Source organism: Pelmatolapia mariae, linkage group LG7 (assembly GCF_036321145.2).
Source record: "Pelmatolapia mariae isolate MD_Pm_ZW linkage group LG7, Pm_UMD_F_2, whole genome shotgun sequence".
In the NCBI taxonomy this organism is placed as follows: Eukaryota; Metazoa; Chordata; class Actinopteri; order Cichliformes; family Cichlidae; genus Pelmatolapia; species Pelmatolapia mariae.
The window spans coordinates 18,129,015-18,151,070 of record NC_086233.1 but is presented as its reverse complement, the minus strand read 5'-3'; the positions used below and the strand labels follow the sequence as shown (position 1 = coordinate 18,151,070).

The 22,056-nt window shown below is 41.6% G+C and overlaps 1 protein-coding gene across 3 annotated transcripts in view; it reads right to left on the bottom strand.

The window, feature by feature from the left end:
- Positions 1 to 268: 268 nt before the first annotated feature.
- si:dkey-34e4.1 (carboxyl-terminal PDZ ligand of neuronal nitric oxide synthase protein) overlaps positions 269 to 22,056 on the bottom strand; it is a 52,820-nt gene continuing 31,032 nt past the window's right edge. For all 3 annotated transcript variants that reach the window (XM_063478206.1, XM_063478207.1, XM_063478208.1), the window contains 5 exons: positions 20,897 to 21,069; positions 15,766 to 15,927; positions 14,652 to 14,856; positions 13,537 to 13,867; positions 269 to 2,345 (listed from right to left, as the gene is read on the bottom strand). In XM_063478206.1, the coding sequence (XP_063334276.1) occupies positions 1,781 to 2,345; positions 13,537 to 13,867; positions 14,652 to 14,856; positions 15,766 to 15,927; positions 20,897 to 21,069 (1,436 nt within the window). In that variant the 3' untranslated portion in view covers positions 269 to 1,780. The remainder of the gene's footprint in view (positions 2,346 to 13,536; positions 13,868 to 14,651; positions 14,857 to 15,765; positions 15,928 to 20,896; positions 21,070 to 22,056) is intronic.

Here is a 22,056-nt window from a genome sequence, read left to right as displayed (position 1 = left end):
GGTTCAAATGATGTTGACTGTACAGCGGTTACAGGAAATTACACTGAATGAGAAGGCGTGTGAACAAAGATCAGCAGCAGATTCAAATATGTGCAACGACAGGAAATGTAAGCAGTAAAGTAAGCACAGGTTTTCTTTGAACCCCCTCCTTCCATAGCACTCTTCTCCCTAGGTGTCCTGTGTGAAGAAGGTAACAGAAAGTAAGGGTCTAAGACTTTAGCTCATTTCAGGCGATCCACAAATAGCCAGAAACAAAGTTTTTTTCAGCTGTTTCTCTTTATTATTTTTTCATCCACATGTTATTGCTGTTAAGCTCCCTGCCACGTGTAATGTTGGGAAAAGCCTGATTTCTGTGTTTTGCCTGTACACCTGCAACTTTACACTCCCCCCATGTGACCTTGTGTGCTTTACCCCTCATCTCCATTTATATTCACTTCTACTCGCAGAAGGTGGCACTTTATTCGACACCATTAACAAGGCAACAGAAACCTTATAAACGTGAAGTTAAACAGCTACTGCTTTTCATCGTCCGTTGTTCCGATTATTATCTCTAGCATTTTTTTCAACATTTTATGATTTCATTTATAAAATGTCAGACATTTAAAGTAACTCAGTTTATTCAATTTTTCAATCTGGTTTGATCTATGGTGGTACATTTTGTCATTTTCATTTCAACTTCATACAATTATTTCTTTTATAACTAAACTGTTGGGATGAGAGTGCAGTTTGATTCACTTTAAACTACTCGAGGTCCTTTTCTCTCGATCGAATGCCAACAATGTTCCCACCGTTTAGGTTAATTCACCCTGAAAACGAAAGCAGATTTGTTGGGTATTCAAGATTTGACAAAGATAGAAGCAAAGAAGAGAAAATCCATCTGCCAAGCTGTTTTTCTCCAAGGTCCTCTCTGATTCCCCAATTATCTTCCCATTCAGTATCTTGTAACAGACTCCCCACTCAGACGGGCGCAATCCATTACTTTCACGGTCATTAGCTTCATGTCGAGTTTCTCAAAAAGAAAATGCTTTTAATTCAAAAATCCCCTTTGGTTTTAAAGGATTGCATCCAAAACAAATCAATTGAATACACGGAATACCTGCAGACATTCCACTCATTTTCCCAGCAGTGCTTTAAGGCCCAAGAAATGCAAGTAAGAAAAAAATTTCTAAAACCCACTAACCTCTGAGAGTACAAAAACATAATGCACAGCACTACACAGCTGTGCGCAGACCCTAACACATCATTTTCCATTTTTTACTGACTTTCTTGTTCTTTTCTTTCCGCCCACCATTACCCGTCGGGTGCTCCTGCAGAAATCGAGGCTTCTCCCAACATCAAAATCACCAGCATTTGCATGGTCATCGTGTATCTTTAGTTTGTACCACAGTGAACCATCATACAAAATAATCTTTTAACGTCGACTACTAGCAAAAATAAAACGTGTTCCCTCGTTGGCTTTGAATTCTACGCTAAATTGACTTTAACAGTGCAAGAGGTGCTACATGTATTCTGCTAAACATTCTAGTCACTAAAAAGTAAATTAGCTCATTATTTTATTACAAAAATACTAAATCTGTCCACAGGCTAATCATCTGTACAATAGAGTACTTTCCAGGAACTGGTATCAGCTACTGTGTGCCTGTACTGTGTCACAAGTGGGTGGAACGATTAAAGGCCCTGAAATAGAGCCCAGTGCAAACATAGGAGGGTCTGATAGTAAATATTAGATTAAAAGCTGATTGCAGAAGATGATGGAAGTTTTCCAGGAGAGCAATAGCTCCTAGCTCCGCTGAGGGACGTTAGGGTCTTCTTGGCTGCTCTCCAGCAGCTCATCCTCAGAAAAGCTGATGTGAAGGCAGGTATCATTCATCGGGGAGGAGAAGGGCAGCGGGTGGCCACAAGTGTCCGACTGTGAAGTGAGGGTGGGGGCTTCAGTGGGATACAACTCAGCGGCTGAGAGAATGGTTTCCCCCCTCTCCTCCAGGGGACTGTTACAGCCGCTGGAGGCTGTTAAAAATGTCCCACGGTCCCCGAACAGGTCGTCGTCGTCACGCAGGGGCGACAGCAGGGACTTGGTTTCGGAGCGCACGCCCGAGTCCTCGCTGGTGGAGCAGGAGCTGCTCTCGCCGTTGCTCAGGGAGTGGAAGTCACCGGATGACAGCGAGCTGGGGGTGATGTCAGGGAACGAGACGCTGCTGCTGCGGCTGGGGGCTGCGTCGTTAGAGGTGACCTCTGCGGGCGTGGGCGCAGCTGCGACCTCTGACCCTGGAGACAATGTCCTGCTAGCTCTCTTGCGGTTCACGGAAGGTGGAGGAGGGTCGAGTTTGGGGATTATCTGCTTGCACCTGTCAGTGAGAAAACAGAGGCACCGGTTAGTGAAGCCTTCAACCGGCTAACATGTTGAGAAATTCACAGTAGATTCATGAGCACATTTTCTGTTGTTTTTTTATTTTTTTGCTTATTTATATTCAGCATCATTTTCAACATTATTAGTAGAAGAATGCACCTCGAGCCAGTTTTGCTCCATCAGTCACATTATACTCCATTAACCTGAGTGCACTGTGGTGTAAGCTGCTACTACACGACACAGTGACTCTGTCTCTGGCTCCCTGTTGTTCCGGCTGTCTAGGAACTTATCTACGTCCCACAGCTTCTCTGCTGGGGAAACGGAGGGACGGGGGAAGAAAAAGAGCCAAAGACTGCGGGAGGGGAAGCGTAAAGAAGCAAGGAAAAAGCTGCAGGCTTTCCCCCATCACGCAAACCAGAAATAGCTACATTGCTCACTCTGATTTTACCACCATAACATCATGACAAGCACCAGTGCTCACAACCACACTCAATTATAGGCATTTTCTTGGAAAATGATTCCTGACAAACACCCGATAACAAGCCTCACTTCCTCCCCGACTCCTCCCATTTACATTATAACTGTGGCTGCTAACTTCGTTCCCCGGAGAAATCTGGTCCATGGTTGAATCCTGGGCTGAGTAATGAACTTATGCGACCTAATGATGTATTTACCGTCTCCACACGAGGATGATGATGACAGCTACAGTAATGGCAGACTTGTAATGATGGGGAAAACATCTCCTGAGATAATTATCCGCCATTTCCTACACTAACAAATGGAGCAGCACAACGTAGCACAGGAAGGTAAAAGTCAACCTGAACTCCACTGACTCCAAAGGCACAGGGGGGTATCATTAGTTAGCCAGTGTAGCTGTGGGGATTGCAATGCAGTTGAAGAAAAATGTAGCAATGAAAGGGCCGGCATTATAGTTTGTTTCAAAGGTTCCCTGAGAATGGAGCCGACTGCTTTAGGATCCCTCGACTTTTCCTCAAAGGACAGCATGTGGTAACTTTTTTATTTTCAGTTAAATGTATTGGAAACTGTTTTTATGGACTGACGCAAAATGTGGCACCTGCATCAACGGTGGCCACAGGCTGAGTTTTAATGAGGTTAGCAGGTTAACATTTGTGGTTTTCCATGAAATGATGTTAAGAAATTTTGAGTATAAACATGAATGTCTCCACCAAAAGTAGCACACATAGTGAGCCCTAAAGGCAAATGAATCCACTTGATTCTTACTCATATTTAGCTTGTTTTTGGGGTGGTAGGTTCACTGTTCACGCACAATCTGCTCAGTTAACGGTTTGACTCTGCAGCAGGTTTAAATGGTGTTATTTTTAAAGTGCTGCCAAGTTGTGGCTTGGATTCCAGCTGGATTGAGCATCAGGCTATTTTCTTTTCCTCTTCTTTCTGTCACTATTTTGATTTAGCACTACTCTGGAAGACCAGGACATACAACTGGGATTAGGGTTGTCAACAGAACAGATACTGCTGATATCTTTCAATACCAAAATTCTGAAAATGTGACAGTACTTTTGTGTTTTTGCCTTAAGTACTGTAGCAGGCCTTTGTACTGAAGCTGTGAATCTTCTGGAACTGAATGAGATGGAATATGCCAGGAAATGTTTTAGTTTATCCTCACTTGCTAAAGAAATAAAACACGAACACACACAAGCACAGGATAAACTACACTTGGAAGATTGTGACTAGTACAGCAGCTGTAATGGCTTTGCCACGCTCATTAATAAGAAGGCTGGTATGGAAGTACTTAGTATTCGAGGTAGATGACCAACCAATTCGTCAACCAATTCGCCAAAGGCAAAATGTAAAAATGCTATCATGTCATTGCAAGGGACGAGGAAATAGTTCCAATACTTTAGCGAACCACTTAAAACAATTGACATTCAACAACATCCAAAGTTAAGTCAGCTATAGTGCTGATTGGCTAAATTAAATTAAATTATTGCTTCAATAAATGCTTAAGCTAATGTTAATGTAGCTAACATTACAACTTGTAATATTAACATTTTAAATAAATACTCTGCCAACACCATGTCTGTATTTTAAAGTTACAGTGTGTAAAATCTCACCACTAGATGTCAGTAGATTTCTTTACCCTTCCCAATTCAAGTGCACAATCCTAGCTATGGTGGCCACTGTTTATTTGTAGTGAGTGTAGAATGTCAGTCTGCTAACCCTTTCTGTTGTGAGTGAAACTTTGACATTTAGCAAATAAGCTCTCATACATTATGAGAATGTAATCAAGTTGTTTATCAGAGCGAAAGCATGATTTGTAACATACATGAGTCTAACATTAGCTGGCATGACGTTAGCTTATAACCAGCTGTTGTTGTTGTATAAAACATGTATTATCCTTCACATCTTGAGTCTGAAGAGGTAATTTAATTTTTATTATTATGTAACATAACAGCTTTCATTCCATATTATGTGGAGCTGCAGAGTATTAGTGATTAAACAGTAGATACTTTGACAAGAAAATACTGAAAATAGGTCACTGAACTTTAAAAATCCAATGCTCAGTTAGTCCCGTTAGGTGTACAGAGTACAAGATGAGCTAAGGACTGGGGTCAGACTTTTGACTGTGAAATGGCCCACAGTAGCCCACAGTGATCAAGTCGTCCAGTGCTCATTATCCTATAAAGTTGTACAAAGTAAAGTGATTATTATGAGAGTACCTGCAATGACAGTACAAATACAGTTCAAAAGAGAATATGAGTGCTTACTTCTGGTGTATCATTTGATCAGCAATTAGATTCAGTTGATTTCACTGTGGATTTATCTTTTTTTGACAATGCAGCTGGAAAACTACTACTTCCACTACTTCTAAATTGAGGCAGGGCACAAAGACAAGCCCGGCTGATCTCAAGCTAGCCAGCAGCAAATGACTCCTCAGCAATCTTCTACGCATCCAACTGGAATCTCATATAGGGTGTGATATTAAAGCTAGTTTAGTTGTTGTGCATCTGCCAGCTGCTTTGGATTCCACTGCAGCTCCTCCCTTAGTGCTGTCTGTGACTTAATAAATGTCATATTGGTCAGTGACTGCCACTCGGATCTGTGCTGGGGGTCTTGCTGCTGCTATGGGAGGAATGCTCCCCGTTGGCCTTTCCACGTTTCATAAATGCTGATTAATGTAAATTAACTCTGACGTAAATACAGTTCTGTTTTGACTGTAGTGGTCCTGACTGAACTTTATTAATTACAAGATTTCTGATGGTTTCTTTAATAGCTGCTTGTCACACATGCAGCAGAACAGTACGTGAGACCTCTGGTGCTTTATGGCGGTGGATGGTCTTCTAAGATTCTCTCGGTAAATCAAAACATGCATGTGACAAAAACACACACTCACACTCTAAAATATCTCACAGAGCCGACTCTAACACATCGAGTCTAAGACAGGTACATAAAGATGTGCCGCTCCTCCAGCCCTGCTCTGACAGTTTTACAGCTCAGGCCAAACCTCCACAGATAAAATAATACCACGTCTTGACAAGAACGTTTCCTCTCTTCTGGCAAAACCGGGAGAGACAAAACAATCCAACAAAAGGTGGAAAACAGAGACAGAAGTGCTGTGCATAAAACATTTGTGACTCATTGATTACCTCAATGCTAATGCGGCGTCTAAATTTGCAGAAGCACATTTGAATGTAAATAGAGGTTACGCAGTCATTAGCAGAGAAATCACTGGTGAGACCTACGCACGAGCCAACGAACACCCACACTGTTCATCCACTGCATGCACAGCCTCATGCTTGTGCCACAGACACATGCTCCACATGCTGGTTACCATGAGTAATACTCACATAGAGGGAGGAGAAGGGGCAGAGAAGAGGAGGAAGAGGAAGAGAGGAAGGGGGCTTAGGCAGTGGCAGAGAGCTCCCCGGGCTCCCAGGGAGAAGCAGGTTGGTGCGGTAAACGATGAGAGGGATGGGGATGGGGATGGGGACAGGGCGATGGAAGGCATGAGCTGGGGGGGTTTAAGGCAGTGGCTGATGATATCTCATTAGGAAATGAGGGATGGTTAGAGGAAGAAGAGGATGAGCAGGAGCGGGTCCTCACACCTGTACCAAAGAGAGGCCACAATTAGACGACAGAGAGTCGGGGAGCTATGCATGTGGAAGGAATAACAGCTAAAAGGTTTTGGATTTGAACATTTCCATCATTGGTACCCTCCGTGGTAATATCTAATACCACACAGTAGCAGACAGGAATGTAGTTATTCGGTTGAGCAGCTGGGTGTGGAAGTATTTTCCCCCATTCTAAACTCAACTTCAACAATTCAATAATAACTTCGGTGTTACATAAGGTGGAAACATGCACTTCCCTGACTAGAGCAAAGGTTTTTCCATCAGTCTGACTTGGTGCGTGGCGCTGAATACAGCTGCAAATGCCAGCAAGACGTGAAAATCAGAGAGATAGCACATTCAAAATGCTATGTGGAAAATACGCATTTTACAAAAGTCACCTTTAGCTGACCTCAAATCCAAAGGTAGCATTGCAAAGCACTGCATGACCTCAATTCCAAAAAACTTGGAGTGCTGTGTAAAATGTAAATAAATACACGAAGCAAAGCTCTGCAAATCTCACAAACCCATATTTTACTTACAATATAATGTGGAAAACATAACCAATGTTTAAAATGAGAAAATATACCAATTTAAACAAAAAATAGGGTCATTCTGCAGTGATAGTAGCAACACATCTTTAAAAAAAAGCTGTGAAGTTGGGAAGGGGCCATGTTCACCATTGTGTAGTATCCTGACTTCTTTTAACAATAGTCTATAAACATCTGGGAACTGAAGAGACCAGGTGCTGGACTTTTGGGAGAGGGATGTTGTCCCATTCTTTTGTGATATATGAATCTAACTGCTCAACAGTCCTGGGTCTTCTTTGTCATCATTTTTATTTCATAATGGACCAAATGTTTTAAATTAGTAAAAAGTCTGGACAGCAGGCAGGGCAGCACCTGGACTTTTCAACTACGAAGCTGTGCTGTTTAATAGCTGCAGTAAGCGGTTTAGGATTGTCTATCTAAAATATGAAATGCCTTCCTTGCAAAACCTGTTTGCGCCTTTCAGCACTCATGATGCTTTTGAGATGTGCAAACTGCAAATTATGCAGGCAATAATGCACCCCGATACAATCAGAGATGCAGTTTCTATTCTTTACTCCAGAGAATGCAGTGTCCATGTTTTCCACAAATAATTTCAGTTTGTCCAACCGCAGAACAATTTTACACTTTAATTTAGTCTATTTGAAATGAGTGTTGGTTCAGAGAAGACAGCAGAATTTCTGGACCGTGTTCACATATGGGCACTTTGTTGAATGTTAGAGCTTTAACCTCTATTTGTGGATGGCAAAATGAACTGTATTTACAGACAAATACTTTTGGAAGTGTTCTTGAGCCCATGCAGTGACTTAAAAGACAGAATCACGCCTGTTTTTAATGCCTTGCTTCCTGAAGGCCAGAAGATATGGAAATCTAGTATTGATTTTTATCCTTCTTTCTTACGCACAGAGATTTCTCCAGATTTTCTTAGTGTTTAGACAATGTTATGTACTACTGATGATGCTTTTCTCAAATTCTTCACAATTTTACATTATTCTGAACTTTTCCACAATTTGTAGCACCAGGTTTTTGCAGACCAGTGAAACCACTGCCTGTAAAAACCATGTTACTGACCTGTTAACCTAGTTATTCCCCCCAACAGCTGTTTCTTTGTAGTGCTACTTACTTTTCCAGCCTTTTTGGCCTTTGTCAAATTCAAAAAGCACTAATACCATTTTACAGAATTTTGTTCATTTTTTTACATTTTCACAGCAATTCTAACATTTTTGGAATTTGGAATTTACTTAAAACTGAAAGGATTACTGTCATTCACTGTGATGGTTATTCTGGCACTGTAAGTTACTGCATTTTTTCATGTATTGTAAACTGTAAAAACTGGACAGAACACAAAACCTTGAGGCCTATCAATTGCCTTAGAACAGCAATGCAAGTCAACTACTTCAGGCATGCATAAATAATGTCATTCATAGCATATGCACCTACATTACCCTGCTTGAAAATAATTTGTGGTTAAATTAAAAACTTGCAAACAGAGAAAACAAAAGCTGCTGGTGTAGCTACAGTAAAATATCTCCAAGCTGCTGTCGCTTTTCTGCTAGCTTTCTACATGCTACGTTAGCGATCCTGCTAGCAGCTAATGATGCATGGTTTGAACTGAAATGTGCCGGCTCTGACATCCAATCCAATCCAGTTTTTCGAGTCAGGACTGAACTGAGCTCACGACTGGACTCCATTATATTGGATTGGTACATTGCTACTTGGTGGCACATGATAAATCTGCAAAGTAGTGATTAATTTTCCTTCCATAACTCAAAAATATCACAAAAACAAAATATCTTCTTAATAAAAAACTTTCCACAGACAAGTCTATTACTTGAGAAATGGTTAGTAGATGGAAACATGGACTACCAGTGCCTTTTCCCTGAATTATTTTACTACCAAAGATGTGTGACAGCCTTTTCACTGTCTGTTCTTGAACTAATAAATCTCACATGATAATAAACGAACAGAGCGGAGAGAGGAGCAAAGGCTTTTTAAAACATTTATTTACAACCTAAGTACATATGACTCATTTTTTAAACCATTAAATAAAAAGGAACAAAGCAGTCAATCACGAAGAGAAAGAAGAAAAGAAGTAGGACGTGTAAACTCAAAGGGGACGCTGGGCCTTTGTAAAAGCATCTTGTTTTTCTACAGAAACTAACACTTAACCCCAGTCGAGGGTGTTGGTGAGATGTCCGTGGGGGACGTTTAAGTTTGTAGGTGGACGAATGTGAAAGTCTGCAAAACTTCAAAATTCCACTAATTTTTCTGAAAAGCAGAAACCTGCCAATTAGAGTGCCTGCCAAAGCTCATTCTTACAAACTTTCCAGCTTTGCAGACATCACATTCAGCCCAATCTGAGTCTGAAGGCACGAATGAATCTTGCTGAAAAACTGTCAAAAAACATTACAGTAACTGTTCGTGAAAAACAGCATGTAAATTCAGCGGACAGTATGGGTTCTGCCCAAATGCCTAAAACCATTATCCAGTACGCTCCCATCACATTCGTGCAATCAAATTATCAGCCGGCGAGGTCTGATAGTGCAGCTCGGACACAGAGACCATGATGTGATGAAGCAGCAAAATGAAGAAAGGATGGAGGAGAAAGGAATATCATGAGACAGGTTAGGAAATGTGATTATGCGACATGCAGTCCTGTCGGAGAGAGTGGAAGAGAATGCAGTGTATACAGTGCAGTGTATGCCACGGGAAAGTATGACTCACTTGTGAATATAAGCTGGCTACTATATGTTTCTGTCTGAGCTCTGTGTGGGCAGGCTGCAGCTTTTAGCAGCATTGTGGCTCAAGGGATGTCAATCTTTGGTCTGTCTACCACTTTGGTCCAGGTAGAGATATCTCACTAACGTATGGATTGACTCAACATTTTGTACAAACGTCCGTGCACTCGGGAGTCTCCGCTCACTTTAGTCATCCTCTTACTCAGCTCAAAGTTGTGGCAACAAAGTGTATTTTAAGCCTACTATAACATCCTGTTTTGATCCCACTCGTGTTGTGTAAAGGTTGACTCACTGCACGGCTGGCTATACACCGAACGCTATAAGCGGCGACACAAAGCACCGGGGACAGCTGGCAAGCTGAAGAACACACATATGCATTTGTAGGATAATGCGTGGCGATTTTGCATTAACAGTGCCAATAGATTCTGTCACTCTGCTTGACCAGTGCTAGATATGGGAGCAAGGGAGGGCGGGGAGGGGGGTAAAGAAGAGATGGGAGGGAGAAGATGGCACTGGAGGACCTGTTTAGTTGTTCATAACATAAAATTGGGCCACTCAGGCTGTAAACATTGATCCGCTGGGGAAATCCAGAAAACAAAAGCAAATGGAAGCAATAAAATTTGCTATGCAGCGGGTGGGGGAGGGCAGACACAGGAGGAGTCTCACTGCGTCAAAGGTAATGCAAAGGAGTTTGGCAAACGGGTAGGGGGGGGGGGACACACACAATAACACAAAGGAGATGAAGTTTCCATTTTTCCACTGCCGCCCCCACCTCCCCTCTATTTTTCCTATGCTGTAGCAAATTTACAAGATCTGGCTGGGCTACATAAGCTTCATCACATCACCTAATCTAAACAGCAAAAAAGGTCAAAACTGTTTGTTGTGTATTTTTTCTTCCTTTGCTCAGCAGTAACCCTGACTTTCATCCCTTTTGTATGTCGTTTGTGTAAGAGCCGGGCATCAAATTTCAAGATTGCTTTTTACATAAAGATGATGTCACTCAGGAGAGGACGCTAACACAAGCCAATACAGGAGGAGGAGGATGAGGAGGAGGGTGGCAGCCAGAGAAAAGTCACTTTGGTGGTAAGTTCCTGAGCTACTTCGTCTTTTAAAATAGAAAATGTGGTGGGGCAGTGAAACAGCGGGAGCGAGAGGGCCTTGCATGCGAGCCGCACACTCCCAGAAGAATTCAATATTCAGATGGAAATGTACAGTAACAAGACGCTTCTCTTTGGAAGACGTCTGAGGTTTTTTCTTTTGCTTATGTAAAAAAAAAAGAAGACAGTAGCAGGGTAGAGTTTCAGGTTGTGAATGGATGTGAGTGGGGACTGGCTGGGACTCTGTGCTGTAAGAAACCACAGGCTATGAGTCTGGATAAGCACAAGCAATCTGCCAGGTCAACTTCCCATTTTCCTCCTTCACTGTTTTGAAATCATCTTAAAGATGCTCTGTAGAGCCAATTTAAGTGTGTGAATGAAAGGAAAAGGAAACTGGGTAAAAAGGAAATTACCAAAAGAGTTTATCCTGACTGAGAACTCTCCTTGATCTTTTGTAGTAAAAGAGCATTTAAACCTCATTAAAAAGTGATTATACACAGTAGTTCTATATATGTTTCAAGGCGTCTGTGTGTGTGTGTGTGTGTGTGTGTGTGCGCGCGCGCACGGGTGTCACTGGGCGGCATGCCAGAGAATTTAGATGCCGAGTCAAAGGTAAAGTAGTGAAAGCAATTCACAAGGTAAAATGTGCAAGCGAGAAATGGAGCCTCGAGGAAGCCTGAAAAGCAAAACACATTAATAATGAATTATTGCAAGAAAACGATCACATTTACTGTCCTTATTCTCTCGATGTGTGGTTTAATGGCTTCTCAACATGAGTTTGTTTCATGAAACAGAAACACGAGGCCAGAGTTTAGAGTTGATGGAGTTTCGTGTGTTTCTCTTAAATCTCATTCCCTCTCACGAGCAACTCCAATCCCCTCTTTGTTTGTCTAACCCGAAACCTTCTCTCCCCCGTGTTCTATAATCCCCTGACTGCAGTCACACTTTGATTAGCTGGAGGCGTTTTCTGCTGAGTCGAGCTGTTCCCCGCTAATAACACTGAAAGCTAGCGGATGTGTATGTCGCTGCGTAGCCTGGTTACCCCAAACACAAACTGACATAAGCAGCATGCATGGCCATTAAAGGAGCTTAACGTTTGGGGGAAATGTTCAGCAAGTTAGACGAGGATATGTGTGCTAAATGTCAATCTATACTCCTTAGTTTAACTTAACAGGAGAAACGGCTAATGCGGTTCCGTCCAAAGTTAGCAAAACCCACCTGCTAGCAAAGGTTACCAATCCAATCAACTTCTTTGAAACAAAGTTCTGCTTGTTATTACTTTTCAGTTTGTTATAATACTCCACATCCTTCATATTTAACTCTAGAATACTGGTATACAGAGTTAATGGTGATTGCAAGGTGACTAGGTCCTGTGGCTGCACAGTAGGCCTAAATCCCCACCTCTCTTCCACCATGCTTGACAGTTGGAATGAGTTCCAGTTTGGTTTGCTTTTCACCAAATGTGCCACTGTGCATTAAACCAAACACCCCTCCACCTGTCCAAAGGAGATTTTTTGCAGAATTCTCAAGATTTGTTTAGGTGCAACTTTGCAAACCTAAGCCATGCTTACGCATTCTTTTTAGAGAGAAGAGGCTTTCTCTTGCCAACCCTTCCAAACAAGTCATACTTTTCCAGCGTTTTTCTAATCGTACAATCATGAACTTTAACATTTAACATGCCAACTGAGGCCCGTAGAGTCTGAGATGTAGCTCTTGGGTTTTTTTGTAGTTTCTCTGAGAATTGCACAGTCTGACCTTGGGGTGAATTTGCTCCTGGGAAGACTGGCAAGTGTGTTGAATATTTTCCACTCTTAAATAATCGTTCTCACTGTAGGATGATGGACAACTTGTGTGGAAATGGCTTTATAACCCTTCCCAGATTGATGACAGCAACAATTGCCTCTTTGAGATCAGTGCTAATGTCCTTCCTCCTCGCCATTTCGTTAACGCACACTTGAATGCTCGAGACCAGCAAAACTGCCAAAACCTTTGCTTTTAGAGAGGTGCTCACACTTGCTGATGATGAATAAATCAAATGCATTTGATTAGCAGCACCTGGCTGCTAATTACCCTCGTAACTCCTTTAGAAGCAATGAAGGTGTAGATAAATTTTTATGCACAGCATGTGCATTTGAGCTTTTACTAATTAAATAATTACACAGTAGTTGTGTAGTTGTTCATCTGAGGTTGAATTTTACTTTATTTGAAGAGCCACATAATTTTTGTCCTTATCTCCTGATCTGTAAAACGACTGATTGACTATACAAGCCGTATTTCTCTTCTGTCATCATGGACATGTGAGATGGATGAGCAAAACGCTCCACGCCCCACCACTATCTGTTGGATACATTGCTGCTCTTATTACCAACAAACAGTGCTATGTTGATCACACTGCTGTGAAGGCACAGACTCTGAACTGTTAGTGGCAGGGCTTTGCCTAGGCTAGATAGCCAAGGAATTTTCATATACCAAATTCCCCCCTCAGGCAACTGCATGTGATGTCCTCCACTCTCTGAATTCTTGTATAAAAGAATTCTCACTCTTGTGTATTTGAGGAAGTGATATGAACAATTTCCCAATGCTGGGATAAGCCAATTTGTTGTTTGTAATAGCGTTACAGCAAAACAGAAATTTCCTTTAATATATATGTAATTGCTTCACTCCATCCACCCAATATTGTCTTTTTCTTTACAATAAACATGAAGACAGCAGTCTTACTTTTCATCCATGCTGGCAGAGTTTTGGGATGTGAACGGGACAATCTCATTGCCGGAGATCTCCTTGTCTTCCACAGCGCCATTTGCTCTGATGAAGGGGTCCAGGTCATTGTTGGCTGAGGCTGGTGGTTTGACGCCGCTCTCCATGTTAAGCAGGTTGAGGTAGGACTCAGCACAGCCCACCTGGGTGGGCGACAGGGGCGAGGTTTCGAGCGGCCATGAGGGCGTGGAGGTGATGAGGTGGTCCAGGGTCTGACTGTAGTGATTCTTCAGATTTAAGGACAGGGACTTTGCTGATGCTGAAACTAAGCCACCTGATGACTGCTGGCCATCTGAGAAAAACAGAAAAAACGGGAGACAAATCAACAAGAGGTATAATTACACGAGTCACCTGTAACCAGCATGCAGACGTTTTAGAATAGTTTGGTGCCTTTGTTAAGATTTCTAACTCTCATTATAGAAAAAGATCTGGTTGTGCACAAATCTCAGGCCAGCCACACCTGAGGTCAGCACGATTTTCTCTCAGCCAACACAACTAGTATAGAGACTGACAGCTCTGCCTCTAGTTAGTTTACCCATTCTTTTAGCTGAAAAAGAACAAAGAATAAAGGCTGTTTTCATCACCTTCTCACTGAGAAGTAAGATATTGCTGAGGGGAAGTGTTTTTAATCCACTGCGCACAGTATGATTTATGCCACTGTGCGTTACACGGGAATGCGTGGGGGGGGGGGAATAACACAGTATGGGGTTGATGCATGGTTCTCGATCTTAATTTTCAAGCCTGTATAAAAGTGCAGCAGTCCTTTCAACGTAAAATCTCATCTGTCGGGCTGGCAGACACAGACTCCTTTTCAGTTTGGTTAAATTTCTCCAGGCTGAATTGCTTGACAGTTTATGCTGAAATTTCATCTTCCGTCACCACAAGCACAGATGACAATGCTGGCAGGCGCGGGAAATCGGTGAGTGAGCGTGGCTTGTGTCGTGACTTTCATCCACAGGCCGAAAAAAAAAAAGGAGTGAGCAATCAAGACCGCAGCACACAGACAACCTGACCTGACAACAAATTACTCAAAAGGCAACATGCTGTTCTCAGCAGTCGCCCCTCTAGTCGCCTACCGTGTCCATTAGCTTGCAGCTCCTGTTGCGGCTGCCCTGGGTGTGTTGCTTTCAGGGCGCGGGCCTCCAGCTCTTTCAGCTGCTGCACGAGCAGGGTCAGGTGTTGCAGCAAATCCCTGTTCTGCAGCAGCAGCTGGTGGACGCGGGCCTGAGCCTCGATACGAGCGGCGGTCTCTGCTGCCATCTGATCTTTCAGCAGCTGTACCTGGAGAGAGAACAAAGGCCGAGGTGTGTTTTGTTTGAGTGGGAACATTTCTGACCTGAGCGTGCAAAATGGAAACATAAACAGTGTTCTTATACATCGCACACGGCATAAGCTCCAGAATTTTACGGAGACAAATTTAGATTTACGTTACTTTCTATATTTATAATAACTAGACTGCAATGGGAAGTGCTGACATTCTGGCTGTTTGGGTCTAAGACTGACTACGTGGTTGGTGCAGAAGTCTTACTGCATTCAAATGTTTTGTTATCATCATTTGTGTGTCTATATTTCAGCCCAGGCAGTGAGATATTAAGCTGCAGTAACTGTCCTTCCATTACTGTGTCAGTTCTGCCCTCTAGTGGGACAACATTAATACTCTGGCCTGAAGCAGAGAAAAGTCTACCTTATTTTTGTGCATTATCCATGTATGAGGAATTTTACATCTGAAATCGCAACAAAAATTGTTGCACTGACTTTTCTAAATAGGCCAAAGGAAGTTTAGTCATTTTTGCCATTAGGCAAATTCACAGCATGAGCCTGGATCAACCTAAAAAGTTACTGGCAATAGCAAAAATCATTTATTTTAATTCTGAGTAATGAAATGTCATCTTCAAAGTGCCACTAATAATCTGAAATCCTGCTGGTAGAACACGATAATAAAAAACAAAAAAGATTTTTTTTAAAATGTTAGTTATTTATGAAGTGTGAATAGAGACATTTACCACTTAATATCTGACGTGCAGCTAAGTCCAGTTACAGTGAATCTCATCTTAAACCTCTGAATCTGTATTTTTATTACATGTACAGCAGAGGATTAAAAAGTATTCTGTACTGTGGGCATAATGGGATTTTTGTGTGTGTGTCTAATGCTGTGTACACCCTGTAAGACTGTGTGTATATGATTCTTACCTGAGCAACAGCCACCTGTGTGTGCTGCTGCTGCTGCTGCAGTTGCTGCTGAAGAAGCTGCAGGTAGTGCTGTGATGCCAGTGGAGTAATAGAAGGAGAGCAAGGGCTGCTGGGAGTAATGCCTTGGGATGTCACAGTGAAGAGAGACCTTCGATCGAAGTCCTAACCCCAGACAAACAACATGGAGAGAAAAAAACACACTTATTGATGAAAACAGGCTGGCTTGGGACGAAGGTATGAGGTTTGAGCCTTCAGAACCCACGGTGCTGCTAGCTGCATGTCCTAGCTGCATAACATGACCTATTTATAGACCTTGGACAGATTAATGCAATTACCATACTAGCGGGATACAGACTTCCCTGTTCTGAGTCCCCAAGACCAAGATAGTCATCCACTGAGCTCCCGAGGGGCCCCTGCTGTAATGCCACTTCTATAAGCTATATGCTCATTACCATATGATCTTCTCGTTTTCTTCCATCCTGCCTCCATCTGTCCTGTAACACATATTTAACGATTTTGCAGATGATCCCTGGTAGCATAAAATTTTCCTGGAGATATAGGGCATTCCTTAAGTAGCTTTTCACTTCCCCTCCTGCCTTGCACAGTAAGAAGGGCAGATAGGTTGTGGGTTTCTGCATCTGGGGTATTGGCAGTCATCAAGAAATGGAGGTTTTGTGTGTGTCTGTATGTGTGGTGATGGTTTCATGACAGAACATACATATAAAACATATAAGATTTATATGTGTATAATTACACCACTTGTTATTACTAAAATGAAATGAAATGAAAAGAAAATGTAAAGGCCACATCTCACCACTAGAGGGCGGGCAGAACACTGTAATGTACTTTCAAGTTAAGACAGATTTTTATGAGAGGCAGCTCACTGGCATTACATTAAAGATGAGGTTTTAGCTCTAAAGTATCAATCTAATCAAAAATCTATTTGATTTAATGTATGTAATTTAATTTGTAAGCCACAGTAAGGTAGAAAGGTAAGTAAAAACAGTTACTCTCACAGGTTCTGACACTGACACATAGCAAGTCTGCTTTACCACATTTTTAATCAACTATGAGCAACAAACTATAGTGATCATAACTTTATGAACACACCATTTTGTTCATTTTACACAAGAGCTTTCCATTTTAGTCTCTAACATCCTTGGTATTTTTGAAGTTGATGGGAATTAATAAAAACAATGTCACATGCTTCAAGCCACCACTGGGATAGGCTATGGCCTGCACCTTAGTAACCAGTAACCAACAAAATGTACAACAAAAAATAAATTTTGTTTACAGCCTGTTTTTTGGCTAATTAAAATTTGAATCATCATAGTTAACACGGGACACACTGTGCTACGCAAGTTAGCTAGCTAGAGCTAGAGTGCATCACCTTTGCTACTCGTTTGTTCAAACAGAGGCAAACAAGCAAACCAAAAAACAAGATGGCGACATAAGGCCCTAGTTTCACAGACTCAGAGGGAAAAACATATCAAATGGTAAGAGGCTGATGGCAGACACTGTGAAACTGATTGCTAAAACTCTATTTGCATAGGCCTACAACCAGTCAGTGACCCATCCCCTGCCTTCCATAGGTCAGAAATGTGTATTTCATAACACAGTAGGCAAACAGTTGCTGGAAGCTGTTGGTACTTGGTAGATGAAATTGGTTTCAAAGAGGTACAAAGTGCTGTACTGAAAAATTCTCTGTGATATCTTTGGTTGGTTGGTAGCTGTTTGCCGCAGTTACCCACAGTTTGGATGTAAGTTTGCATGTCTACAAACACTTGCTAACTGCTCTACGAGCGGATACTGGTAAAAGTGCAACACAAACTAGAAATGGAAAACATTTGCCTTGAAAGTAAAAGCTGGGCCTTTTGAAATCTGTTAGCTGCAGGGTTGAGCCACAACTTTTACTCTGAAGAGGTTTGTGTCAAACAGCGTGGGTTTTACTACCGCCTGCAGACAAGCTTTCTTTCATACGAACTACAGGCAACAAAGTGTTAGCAACCACAAAGAGCTTTTTAATCCAGTGCCCCCTTTATAAGCAATTTCACAGCAATAGCCAGCAACCACTCTCAAACCAGTTGGGGAATACACATTTTTCACCAGTGACCAGAGGTTGTCAGAGGGTCCCTGACTCATCTCTAGGCCTGTGTGACTGACGCATAAGATGACGAACTATAAGTAAAATGGTAGTCTACAAATCAGTAGGTGACATCACAGTGGCCATGTCCATCTTTTATATACAGCCTATTGGGCAAAAAATGTTTCACTCTTCATTTAATTAAGAATTCTAGTTAAGGAAGACTTTTTTTAAGGTAATAACATTTTAAACGTACATTATTAGCTTAAAAAAAGTTATGAAAAAGCTTCCAATTGATGAAAATCAGTGTTAGTAGTTGTCTAACAAAATATACACTCAAAAAAGCAAGCTGATTTAACACTTCAGATGGTGTCAGGGGCATTTCTGTTCATTTCTTTCCCACCCTTGTGGTGAGTGTTATCATCCTGGCATTCAAATACAGCCAGTCCCTTTGTCATCTTTACTTTACATCTTTCCTGATATCCAAATCTCTCATTATTCCTTCCCTCGTCTATTTTTTTTCCTATTCCTCACTCTCTCTTATTCCCTCCTTGCTTATCTTCATGGTGCAGATGTTGGTGAACCCCTCAATGGGATTACGGTGGCGTTTCTCAGAAAATCAAAGGAAACATGCTGGGTTTTTGGGATTAAGTGTCCCCCTTACCCAGCCAGCAAAAATATTCAGGTTCCTTGCTCCTATTGCACTCTCCCTCTTTTAGTAGCATGATAAAGACTGTGCCTGCCACACTTGGTCCTGGTTACAAATCCAAAAGGAAAACATAATAACACACCAAAGCCTTTCCATCTTTTCCTCCTATTGCTCTCAAAACCATAAAGAAAGATCATTGTCAGCTTTTAATTTCACAGGGATTCAAGCTCTGCCACATGTTAAACACAATCTAACCAAAATCTATTTTTTCCCACCTCATGCAAGAGTTATCAGGTTATTTTATGTCTCCAATAGGCTGCCAAATAGCATCTTTTATTAGTCATGAAGAGCTGCAGTCAGTGATGTGGTCAGGTACTGCAGTAGATGAGAAAGCACTATACTGTACTTGCTTAGTTCAATGAGCCATTTGGCAGTGATATGCCTATATTATAGTATCAAAACACCACCAGAGCCAAAGCAATGAATCAGAGTTGATGCCCTGCAGCTGCAAAGGTAGAAGCCGTTTGGTGCAAAAGTGAAAGTCATCATTACAGTGTGAAAGCTCCTGCCTCACCCCTACAGCCAGTGTCAGAAATAAAACGGGAACTTCCTCATGGAAAATGTGGTGGAAATATATACTCCCGTATAAAACACGGGCATTTATAGTACAAGTTTGTGAAAGTGAAACTGCCCTTGTAAGGGAATTTTGCATGTCAAGTTTAATAAAAATATTGGCACAGTTAAAGAGTTAGTACGCTTTCATAGAAGTGCTTGGGAAATAGCCCCTGTACTCTCCGTAAGTAAGACCTGGCTTGTGCTGCTTCTGACAATTTTTGTGATTTTTCGAAACAAACAGACTTTTTGTTATAACTGAGACTGTGCTTATGAATGATGCCAATTAAGGCAGTTTGTTTTTTTTTTAGCTTGTTTCTCATTGTTGCATTAAATTGAAGGGAGAATTTTTAATCAGAGTATAGAATCAAGTCAGTTAATTTGTCGGATATGGATCAGGTGAATTAGGGGGGTGTTGATCAGTTTCAGCTGCTTTGGTGTTAATGAAATTATCAACAGAGGGGGAACAATGGGACACAAAACAGAAATGGTTTTGTATTCAATTCAATTCAATTTTATTTATATAGCGCCAAATCACAACAGCAGTCGCCTCAAGGTGCTTTATATTGTTGACTGTTTTGTAGGTGGAGGCCATTGAAATGGTAGCATGAGTCTAACTCCTCCAGGATGGCACATCAATACGTGCCATTGCCAAAAGGTTTGCTGTCCCCCAGCACAGTCTCAATAGCATGGAGGAGATTCCTGGAGACAGACAATTACTGTAGTAGAGCTGGACAGCGCTATAGAAGGTCCTTAACCCATCAGCAGGACAGGTATCTGCTCCTTTGTGTAAGGAGTAAAAGGATGAGAACTGCCAGAGCTACAAAATGACAACCAGCATGAACGTCTCTGACCAAACAATCAGAAATAGTATTCACGAGGGTGACCTGAGGGCCTGTCATCCTCTAGTGGGCCCTGTGTTCACTGCCTGACACCATGGAGCCCGACTGGCAGTTGTCATGAAATATCAGAATTGGAGCTAAAACTAGTGCCCTGTGCTTTTCATAGATGACAGCAGGTTCACCCAGAGTACATGTGACAAACATGAAAGGGTCTGGATAAGCCATGGAGAACGTTATGTTATCTGCCTGACTGGTTTGGTCGTGGGTCAGTGATGATCTGAGGAGGCATATCCATGGAGGGATGCATACACCGCTACAGACTAAGTAACGGCACCCTGACTGTCATTAGGTATTGGGATAAAATCCTTGGATCCATCATCAGACCCTGTGTTGGTGCAATGAGTTCTGGGCTCCACCTGACAATGCTGGGCTTCATGTGGCAAAAATATGTACGTTTCTGGAGGATGAAGGAACCGATACCATCGACTGGCTCCCATGCTCACCTTACCTTACCTTAAAATAAAATAAATAAAACAACAAAAACTGCCTCTCTACAGTAATCAAATGAATGTATGCATCCACTTATTACAGTAGACTGTATGTGAACGAGGCTGTTTGGCTGGAATTTATTTCATTCTCTTAATGCTGGAAATGGGAAATAAACCCTTCCAGCTCTAACGTGTTGTCCAAATGTAATCGTGTGAGTTTGAAAAATAAATAAGATGGTGACATACAAAATGGCTTCAATGTTAGCATAACTTCTGTGTGGAATACAGAGTAAGACTGATGGCTTTTCAGAAAGGGAAATATATCATAAAATACAAATAAAAACCTGTGTATTAGGTGAAATATCCTGTGCTTCATGAATAATAAAACAACATGTTTCTGTATGTACATGTACCTGATATGTCAAACCTGTTCCAGCTTTGTCTTACAGTATCTTACCATGATGGTCTGTCCAGGCTTGACGACGTTGAGTTCAGCCAAGCTATGGAGAATTTCGCTCACTGCCTTCTCACACAGAGAGCTGCCAGCTGCAGGATCTTCTCCTCCTCGTCGTCCCTCGTGTTGGCTGTCCTGCTCATCTTCCCCTCGCTCTGCCCCCGTCAGTGTGCGACCTGTGGAGGAATACACAAAAATGGATCATCTCCACATCTTGTACATGTTATATGTTCTCTCACATGTCCAACTTAAAGAGTAATTTACTGAACAAGCGCCTATCAAACAAACACGGCCCTAATTTATATAACTCTATAATAATGCTATTTCAAGCACACACATACCCGCCCATCATGAATAGCTCTCTGATGTCAGATAACCTTTCAGTCACTTTGAAAATTACCCTCATTACATGCAACACTGGCAATCACCCAGTTTTTTTTTCTCCAGTAACCTGAAAGCTGTAATCATGGGAATCCTTCCCCCTGCTTCCCCCATCCTACCTACACAAACTGTACTCAGCACGAGGCCTTGGAAAACACTCAAACACTACATATTATCTTAATGTTGTTCCTTAGATTCATTTACATCCCGGTGTAACCAGTCACGTGCCTGTTACCATTCAATCACTGTTCTAAATGAATCGGCTGGTGAGGTTTGATAGTTCAATTTATGCCATGAAAAAGCATGTAATCAGACTGAAGAAAGGCAAAGTCAAACTTAAGTGACCAGTGTGGCTCATAAATACTCACTTTTCCATTGCTCACCAAATTTAACGTGGAATGGTTTCTTTTCTTATTTTTAAGCTTGCTTTTAAAAAAAAATCTATGTTCTTTAAAGTCCTAAGTCCTTAAAAACATACACTGTAGTCCACAATATACACAAACAGACATGTGTCCAGAAAATCCTAAGCACTAATACTAATTATGCTGGCAATCTCCTGACTTTTCCTTTAGTATCGTTTTTCATGTCACCCAGCTTTGGTTTATGACCAGAAACTTGCCAAACTGATGACTTTCCTAACCTTCCTCTACTTTTATGTATATATCAACATCTCCATCTCAATCAAGTGTAACCTTAAGTAAAACCATAATAATATTTTCAGTTTTCTCTTGATAGTTTTATGGAAATTTTAAAAAATAACAACAATGCACCAACTGTATATT